This window comes from Urocampus carinirostris, chromosome 3, assembly GCF_059441175.1.
Source record: "Urocampus carinirostris isolate Australia breed hairy pipefish chromosome 3, RoL_Ucar_1.0, whole genome shotgun sequence".
Classification (NCBI taxonomy): domain Eukaryota; kingdom Metazoa; phylum Chordata; class Actinopteri; order Syngnathiformes; family Syngnathidae; genus Urocampus; species Urocampus carinirostris.
The window spans coordinates 38,554,785-38,565,108 of NC_142351.1; the positions used below are offsets into that span (position 1 = coordinate 38,554,785).

The 10,324-nt window shown below is 39.2% G+C and overlaps 1 protein-coding gene across 1 annotated transcript in view; it reads left to right on the plus strand.

Moving 5' to 3' along the window:
* LOC148369635 (CLIP-associating protein 1-A-like) overlaps positions 1-5,064 on the plus strand; it is a 43,243-nt gene extending 38,179 nt beyond the window's left edge. Inside the window, exon 39 of the mRNA XM_088331742.1 lies at positions 3,302-5,064. Within this exon, the coding sequence (XP_088187868.1) occupies positions 3,302-3,385 (84 nt within the window). The 3' untranslated portion in view covers positions 3,386-5,064. The remainder of the gene's footprint in view (positions 1-3,301) is intronic.
* Positions 5,065-10,324: the final 5,260 nt, after the last annotated feature.

Here is a 10,324-nt window from a genome sequence, read left to right on the forward strand (position 1 = left end):
AAAGAGAAATAAATGAAAAGATAAAAGGAATAATGACAAAAAAAATACAAATAAATAAATAAAAGCAAGAAAGACAGAAAGAAAATAAGAGGATTAAGGGGATTAAGAGAAGCAAAGACAAAGTACAATGTTAAAGGGATACGCAAATTCTAAAACATGCATTATGAGAGTAAATAATATAACATGTTTTTTGCATTTTATATATATATATATATATATACATATATATATATATATATATATATATATATATATATATATATATACAGTGGGACCTCGCTACTTCGCGCTTTGACGTTCGCGGCTTTAGAGCTTCGCGGCCTGTAATAGTTTAAAAAAAAAAAAAAAAAATTTTTTTTTGAAGGGGCGTTGCTATATCGCAGATTTTCACTTTTAGCGGGTGGTTTTGGTCCCTATTAACTGTGTCTAAAAAACAAAAACAAAAAAAAAAACAAAAAAACGGCGAGTGCCGTTCGGTCGCTCCCGCGAGCGAGCCCCTAACCCGGCGCGGGTACTCTTGGGCGCGATACGCATGACACCGCGACAAGCCGGCGTCTCCCGCTCAGGCCGCGATGGCCTTCGCCTCGGCGACCGGACTCGCCGGGTAGGTCGGGGGCTCGGCGCTGAGGCCGGGCAGCACGGCAGCGCGGTGGTTAGCACGTTTGCGGCACATTTCTGAGGTCTTGGGAACCTCCTGCGTGGGTTCAATTGTTTTTTTTTTTTTTTAAAGGGCGTCACTACTTCGCAGATTTTCACTTTTTCCGGGTGGTCTTGATCCCCATTAACCGGGTCTAAAAAATAATAATTAAAAAAAAATAAATTTTTTTTAATTTATTTTAAATTTTATTAAGGTGCTCCGCTACTTCGCGGATTTTCACATATCACGGGTGGTTTTGGTCCCCATTAACCGCGATAACCGAGGTCCCACTGTATATATATATATATATATATATATATATATATATATCTCATCTCATCCCATTAGCTACACCGCTTATCCTCAGTAGGGTCGCAGGGGTGCTGGAGCCCATCCCAGCAATCATTGGGCAGTGGGCAGGGGACACTCTGAACTAGTTGCCAGCCAATCGCAGGGCACACGGGGACAGACAACTCACTCGCTCATTTACACCTAGGGACAATTTGGACCGACCAATTCACCTGAAATGCATGTTTTTGGAATGTGGGAGGAAACCAGAGTGCCCGGAGGAAACCCACACAAGCACTGGGAGAACATACAAACTCTGCACAGGAAGTCTGGAGGTGGATTTGAACCCACGCAGGAGGTTCCCAAGACATGAACTGTGCCGCACATGCGCTAACCACTGCGCCGCCGTGCTGCATATATATATATATATATAAATATATATATATATATATATATATATATATATTTGCCTAACACTGAGATGAGAGATGAGAGGAAAGGTCCCCAATTCAAGACCGGAGAGGGATGAGCGCCACCAACCTGCAATTGTCCCAAATTTATATATATATATATATATATATATATATATATAAAGTTATGTCATGGGTATATTCCCAATTATTTTCCGAGATAATTTTGAAGACATTCTGTGTTGTGTCTTTGAAATTCTGAGCTCTAACATCATGTGAAGCAATCCAGCACCCTAGCAAGCCAGTCACCCTACTGGTTTCACATGTTAAGTAGTCGAAAAGGTTTTGAGTGTTTTAAGCCAGGTTTTGGTAGTTTTCGTGGAGAATGCCCAGGCATTGTGTCGCAAGTGGGTGCAGCATTGGTACAACAAATAGGGAGCAGCCAAAATGGAGTGAACTGGAAAAAAAAAACAACACAGAGATCTAAAAAAGCCAAACCAGCTGGGACACAGCAGGTTAGCCAGCTGCTAAAAAAAGGGCTAACCGGGACTGATCAGCTGAAGAACGGGTGGCTGGCTGACCGAAAACATCCAATAAAGCAGCAAGGATAACATGAGCCAACTACAAAAACTATCAGAGACACACATGAACACAGCCGGCAGAAAAAAAATCATTGAGCACGGCAGACAAGCCAGCTAGCCGACTGCTAACGGCAAACCTAGACCAAACAAAACCGGAAGCTTTTGGGACACACTAACTGGGAGCTCTTTTGACAATAGTATATTAACTGCAAAACACGCGACGAAAAACAAGGAAGGTTAAGTCACAATCGCATATCAATGAGGAGGCAAAGGCAAAAAAGGAATGCACGCTGTACGAGCCGGCAGGTAGACTTATCAGCTTAAGATGATCAAAGCCTCGGGCAAAACAATCAGAAGTCCCCCGGTAACACGGTAAGCAAAGTTCCAATTACTTCAAGCTAAAATGTGCGCTATTTATTCGCTGAATACTAAAGTCACTGTCTGTTTTTCAATGAGAGGCGTTTCTTTTGCTTCATGTTGTCTTCCGGTGATGTCACAGCTCAGGGGGAGATAAGGTCAAACGTCCGCTTTGAAAATTAATTTCTCAAGATCAATGGCTTGTGAAGTACTTGGAAACATATCTGCACGATTGTGGGGAGAAACACTACACGCTCTGTGACTAATTGGAAAAAAAGCGTCTTTTAAGGAAGAGAAAAAGAGAAAAAAAATTGAGAGAACAAGAAATAGAAATAATTAAATAATTATGACAGGGATGGAAAATTAAAAAAGAAGCAGAATATGTGAGAAAAGGAAAAAAAACAAAAATAAAAAGGAAGGGCAAGAAGGATCAAAAGAAAAAAATCTTTGAGTATGTGTACTGATATACAAGTACACCTATAATACTGTTTTTAATATTTATGATTAATTATTAATTTTAATCAATAATGTTGAATTCCGGGCGGCACGGCAGCTAAATAGTTATCGAGTCCGCAGAACAGTTCTGAAGGCTTGTTCAAATCCAGCTGCCAGCCTTTTTGTGCAAAGTTTGCATGTTCTCCCGGTGTGGGTTTCCTCCGGGCACTCCGGTTTCGTCCCACGTTCCTAAAACATGCATGTCAGGTTGATTGGCCGGTCCAAATTGTCCCTATTTGTGAGTAAGCGGGTGAGTTATCTGTCTCTGTGTGCCCTGCGACTGGCTGGCTACTGGTTCAGGGTGTCCCACTGCCCAAGATGGCTGGGATGGGCTCCAACAACCCCGTGACCCTGCTGTGGATAAGTGGTGCTGATAATAAAGAAATGTCTCCAGCTCGAAACACTCGGGAAAAATCTGCTAAATTAGAATGCACCGGCCTCGATTTCTAGCTCACTTTTTTTGTTCATATAACAAAATAATATATCTAAACTTCATCTATTTTTTGGGGGGCAATTGTTCCTTCCTACCGCAGATGAAGTTGCTCAACTTGTACATCCAGAGGGCCCAAACGTCCACCAGCACCAGCAGCAGCTCTTCCGACATCTCTTCCTACTAACCTGCTTTTCAAAACGCCATGTCTTTGTTTCTTTTTGTTGACGTTTAATCACAGGTGGAAAGCGTCATGTCAGAACAAAATCCAAAAGGCAAACTTTTTTTGTTTAAATTAAGCACTTGAACGTCTTCTGGATTCTCCGGTGAGAAATTTGCGTATCCTTCCATTTCTATATATACATTTGTTTGTATTACAATCAAGTTATGACTTGAAAACAAGTGTGCCATCCTTAAACTGTCTCTACAATTCCCTGAAACAACTAAACTAGGATGACTTGAAATGGTTTTAATGGAAGGCCAATAGGGATAATCGCTAATATTTTGAATGTCCTTAAATCAACCTGCGAGTGTCATTGTTGTCCTCATGCTTTGTTCAAATCCTGTGATTCCCATCTAAGATGATATTCCGAATGACCCTAAACCAGCATTAAAGACATTGTAGTCCCAATGCTTTGGCCAAAATCCCATGATTCCCATTTAAGCTTATATTTAGAATGACTGTGAACTAGCCTGCAAAGGACACTGTAGTCCTCATGCCCTGTCAAGTCCTGGAATCCCAATTAAATCCAGTACTTTGGAGGACCTTGAACCAGCTCCTAAAGGACATTGTAGTCCTCATGCCCTGCCAAGCCCTGTAACTCCAATCAGAACTCGTATTTCTAATAACCTTGAACCAGCCTGCCAAGGACATTGTAGTCCTCATGCCCTGTCCTGTTGTACCAATCAAAACTGATGTTTCTAAAAACCTTAAACCAGCATACAAATGGCATTGCAGTCCTCATGTCTTGTTCAAATCATGTAATTCCAATCAAATCTGATATTTTGAATGACCTTGAAGCAGCCTGTGAAGACATTGTAGTCTTCATGCCCTGTTTAAATCATGCAATTCAAATCTGAGATGGTTCGAATGACTTTGAACTAGCCTACGAAGGACGTTGCAGTCCTCATGTCCTGTCCTATTACTCCAATCATATGTGATATTTCTGCTGACCATGAACTAGCCTAACATTGTAGTTTACTCGCCTTGTTCAAATCTTGTTATTCCAATTGAAGCTGAATGACTTTGAACCACCTTATGAAGGACATTGTAGTCCTCGTGTCTTGTGCTGTTGTTCCAATCAGAGCTGATATTTCCAATGACCTCGGACAAACCCGCAAATCATTTTATACTCCTCAAGTTTTGTCTCAATTCCAATCCAAATCTGTATTCTGGAGGACCTTGAACCAGCCTGTGAAGGACATTGTAGTCTTCATGCCCTGCCATTCCAATCAACACAAATAATTCTTATTATTTTAAGTCGTAAAAAGTGAAATCCTCAAACTTTTTCACATTTTAGCCTGAGAGAATTGTACCAATCTGCCGCTCAGATGTTCTTCCCGTCATTGTCCCACATTGAGGTGTCCTTCCTGTCGTCCCGATTTTCCATGGCCTTGTCAAAAGTGGGACTCTTGAATGTTTTTCACTGTAACTTTGTGTGTGTGCCTTTAGTTGAATAATAATGTCACACCTTTTTTTTCTCGCTTCTATAGAATGTATCTTGTTTTCACAAAGTCCGAGGCTCTAAAATCCACGACACGCATGCGTCTACCCTGTCACGCAATATTTATATACACAGATTACGACCGCAAGTATTTATGATACCTTACAAGTCAGACTGAAATAAAAATTAATGTCACACTTGCCTTTGCTGTGTTTTTAATCCAAAGCTCTGACGGGTGCTTGAAATCCTTCTAAAAGCTTGAATTCTAATGTTGTATTTTCAAGGATTGAAAAGTGCTTGAATTGGTAAACTGCTTGAAAATGCATGAAATTGTTGTCATGTTTCTCAACAAGTCTGCTTGAAAATGACGCAGACACTGCTCTTTGGTGGCATCGCTTTGCCATTGCATTTCTTCTCTCGTGATTAACGGCAGTTGGTTTCTTTGTACCTACGGGTCGCATCCAAGAAAACAGGTACATGGTACACTCTAACTGTGCACTATGAAATATGTATAAGTGCAAGGACTATGTGTCGATTATAGACATTTATTATGAGCCGTGCTAAAAATGAAGGTAGTGTTTCCCTGTGCTAAATTGTGATGGGAAGAACTGCAACAGAAAATATAAACTTCATATCATTTTTCCCCAACCCCTATATAAGGAGAGATTTGCATTTCAGGTGAATTGGCCGGTCCAAATTGTCCCTAGGTGTGAATGAGCGAATGAGTTGTCTGTCCCTGTGTGCCCTGCGATTGGCTGGCAACCAGTTCAGGGTGTCCCCTGCCCACTGCCCGATGATTGCTGGGATGGGCTCCAGCCCCCCCGCGACCCTACTGAGGATAAGCGGTACGGCTAATGAGATGAGATGAGATGAGATATTTACACATGTATTGTTCAGATCCATATAAATTTCCCGATTTACTCAAGATCTAAATATCTTATGTCTTAATAAATACACATGCGAAATTAAGCATTGCATATGTAATTTGCAACTATTTTGGGCTCTGTAAAATAGTGTTCACGTCGGATTTCTTTTAATGGTACCTATATAATTGTCTTTAATAGTCTTAAAAAGTGCTTGAATTTGGCCATGAAAAAAGGAAGACGAACCCTGTTAAATTATTTGGGCCGTTGACGGGTTTTTGCCAGCAGATGGCGCTCTGAGCTCGTTTGGAACGAACGGTTTTAGATTGAATGGGAAATTTGTCACACGCGAGTTGTCTCGCGGGCCGGATTCAACGTTTTTCCTTGTTTTTTTTTTTTTTTTTTTTTTTTTAGCTGTGTTGACGCCATGTTGTCAAGTTATTAAAGTACAACTTTGTTCTGGTACTACGACAAATCTATATTTGTTCTTAGTTTTATTTTCTCTCTGTTTAACTTATCTTTATCTTACTCTTATCATTTTTTTGCTCTATTGTTTAATGCCCTTTTTGGCTCCCTTTTATTCTTTTTCTGCCTTCCCTCCCTCCCCTTTTCCCTCTATTTTTTCCCTCGCTTTCTTTCTTTCTCTTTTCTTTTTTCCTTGCCGCCACTTCTATCCCTACCCCCTTTCTCCCTTTTCTTTTCTTCATGTCTCTCTCACTTTCTTCCTTTCTCATTTTTTGTTTCTTCCATTCTCTCAATCTGGATTGTTTGTTTTCCTCTCTTAACATTGGTCCATTTTCTCTAATACCCTTTCCTCCTTTGTTCCTTATTAAATTTATGAATTAAATTCCTTCATTATTTCCCAGTCCCTCCCTTCTTCTTCCCTTTCCTTTTTTCCTATCTCATTCTCTTTCTCATTATTTGTTTCTCCCTCCCTTTCATATCTTTCTATCTCTTTCTTCCTGTCCTTCTTTCCTGTCCTTCAAAATACCTATATTATGTCCGTCCCTCTCACTTTCTTTCTCATTACTTGTTTATTTCAATCTCATTCTATTATATCCCTTTTCTCTGTGTTCCTTTTTTTATCTCACCTTTTCTTTATTCAACCCCACTATCCTTTTCCTGTCCCTCCACCCACCCCTATTTTCATTCTCTCTCTTCATTTGTTTTTAAATTTCACTCATCCCGTCTCCTTTTGCTGCCTTTCGTTCCGTGCAGCCCTTTGAGACTCTTTTTGATTAAGGGCTATACAAATGAACATGACTTGACTTGTTTCTTTCAACTCTAACCCCAACCCACTGATTCTCTCTTTCCCACTGTTTCTATGTCTTTCTTTGTAACTTACATTATCTTTTTATTTGCTCTTTCATATGTCTTTCGTTATTTACCTTTTCTTCCATTTATTATTTTACTTCCCCTTCCATCCCCTGCTTTATGTTTCCCTTTTTTTCTTTTCTTTCTTTCACTTTCAATCATTTCAATTTCTTTCCTCCTCTACTTTTCAATGTGTCTTCCTTCGTTCCTTTTCCATTTTTTGGATCCTTTATTCTTTCCCCAGTCTTTACTCCATGAACCCTTTCTTTTTCTCATTTTTTTCCCCCCACATTCCTTCTTTTTACTCTCGTCCTTTTTTATGTAATGGTGACATTTTTTATTTCTTTGCAAGTTTCTACCTCTTTCTATTTGCAGTGTATTTATTCATTTTTTACCCCTCCCTTTCCATACAATCTTCTTTTTTGTTTCATTATCATTTTGATTTTCTACTCATGATTTCTTGAGTACATGTGGTGGCCCTTATATCAAATACAATTGTTCTTAAAATGTATGTTTTTCTATATGTGCTCTGTGGGACTGGGGCAAGCTCAAGAGTACATCACTCAACCTCCATCAGTCAGGATATGCTCCACCTCACTTGTGTCCCCCTATAATGGTGAGTTGAGTTGAAATGTTGTTATCCAGGCTCCTTCATCAGGGCCCTCCTTGAAGACACCTGAGCCTTTCTGGTGCGTTTTCTTGTTGTCTGTAGGCCTGCTTGCACGCAGGATACATCCTGAGTGTGTTTTTTTTAATTTTTTTTATCAGCATTCACTGCCTGTTGGAGAATTCATTTGATTAAAGCAATGGTAGGCAAACTATGACCTGCGGTCAACATGCGGCCCATCAAGCTTTTTCATTCGACCTTCCAAACGAAAAAGGTCAAAATATATTAATAATAGAAATATATATACAAACTAAATAAAGTACAGCTGATAATTTTTTTTCTGTGCAAGCTTTGTCCTGATTGTCCTTTTGTGTTTACAACAAAAATACTAAAAAGATAATGCAAAACTAAGTATCAAATTGAGTGCCTAAAAACAAGGACGTAGATTATTAATTTGCTTTTATTCTTTACAAAAATAATAAAGAAATACTACTATGGAAATACTATAATACAAAAATACTACTACAAAATTATTACAACATAAATACCGCAAAAGTACTATTATAGAAATATTACGACATAAATACTCAAAAAATACGACTACAGAAAGATTGCGAAAGAAATACTACTAAAAATACAACTACAAAAATATTGCATACACATTAAAGTAATATTACTATAGAAAAACAAATACTAGAGAAAATACTACAAAAATACTATTACGGGAAACTACTAATATAATACAAAAATACGACTATGGAAATACTTCAAAAATACTTCAACAGAAATACTACAAAAAGACAACAGACATTCAACATGAAAACTCCGCACGGGAAACCCTGGACCTTTGCGCTGCGGGTCTGCACTCTAACCACGCAGCTGCTGTACCACCTACTGCAGAAATACTAATATAGAAATACTACAAAAATACCACTTGAGTAATACTATACCACAAAAATATGACTACAAAAATATTACAACTGAAATATCGGTACAACAAAAATACTTCTACAGAAACATTACGACAAAAGTACTACAAAAAATGCAACTACAGTAATATTACGACAGAAGTAATACAAACATACTACTACAGAAATGTTACGACAGACATACTACAAAAGTACTAATGCAGAGAGATTACCACAAAAAACACAATTACATAAATATAACAAACATACTAAAGAAATACTACGATGGGAAAACAAAAATACTACTATGGAGAACAAGAAATGTTATACAAAAATACTAAAAAAAACACAACAGAAATTCAACATGCAAACTCCGCACGGGGAACCCTGGACCTCTGCACTGCGGGTCTGCGCTCTAACCACGCAGCCGCCGTAGCGCCTACGAACAGAAATACTACTATAGAAATACTTAAAAAAAACATTTGAGCAATACTGTATCACAAAAATATGACTACAAAAATATTATAACTGACATACCGGTACAACAAAAATACTTCTAGAGAAACATTACAACAGAAGTACAACAAAAATACTTCTACCGAAACATTACGAGAAAAGTATTACAAAAAATACAACTACATAAATATTATGACAGAAAGAATACAAACATACTACCGCAGAAATATTACGACAGAAATACTACGAAAATACTAATGCAGAAAGATTACGACAAAAATACTACAAAAGAAATATTACAAACACACTTCTACTGAATTATTACTACAGATATACAGTACTACAAAAAAACGACAATGGAAATAATAAAAAAACTAGAAAACAATTGGCCAATTTTCTTAACCCAGTGACCCAACCTCCTGACTCCAAATAGTTAGTCACCCGTAGATTAAAGGGTGTATTTGCAGCCCACTCCCTGGCTTGTTCAAAAAGCCCTCAGCGTGCGTGATTAGCGCGGCGCTCGCCGGCCTGGCAGCGAGTGGCGGCGAGGTCGGCGGGTCGCACAAATGAAAGAGAAGGACTTGATTGTGAGATGACTGGCCCATAAATCATCGGGCCTTTTCTATAAATCACGGCAGATGGCAGGGAGCGCGGCCGGGCTCGTGGGAGCGGCCCCGTTGCATGACGGGAAGAGCGGCGGCCGGGCTGGCAGAGGCGCCGGGGGTCACTCCCCGGTTGGCGGATGGGAAGACGGCGAGCGGGGAGGCCCAAACAACTTTGGCCCGGATGACGAGATGCGGACCTCGGGCTTCAACTGTCTGCTTAATATGGAGACGACTTGCTGGAGTGTGGGGACAAAGCTGAGCTGACACCTGTCCGCTGGACATGACGTGTTAACCTGAGAGGACGTCTGTCTTTATTATTCATCAGCGTGCTTCACACAAAGCTGAGTTTCATTACGAAACCTACGACCATCTTATCTACGAATAAATACAACTTTAAAAAAAGCCATTTTAACATTACTTGTAACAAATACCTCATGAATATACATATTTACATAGGTTCTGTGAACGCACAGTCATTTGATCATCATCATTATCACCACTATTTTCATCATAATATAAAATAAGGATTTCTAATTTAGCAATAATTTTCATTAGTGCTCATGTTTGTAGTCCTTCATAAAAAGTATCTTCCGACTTGCTAGAGCAGGGGTGTCAAAGTCATTTTAACTTGGGGGCCACACGATAGAACAAACATTCTGTCGGGGGCCGGACTAGTAGATTAAAGAGAAAGAAAAAGAGATAAAGAAAT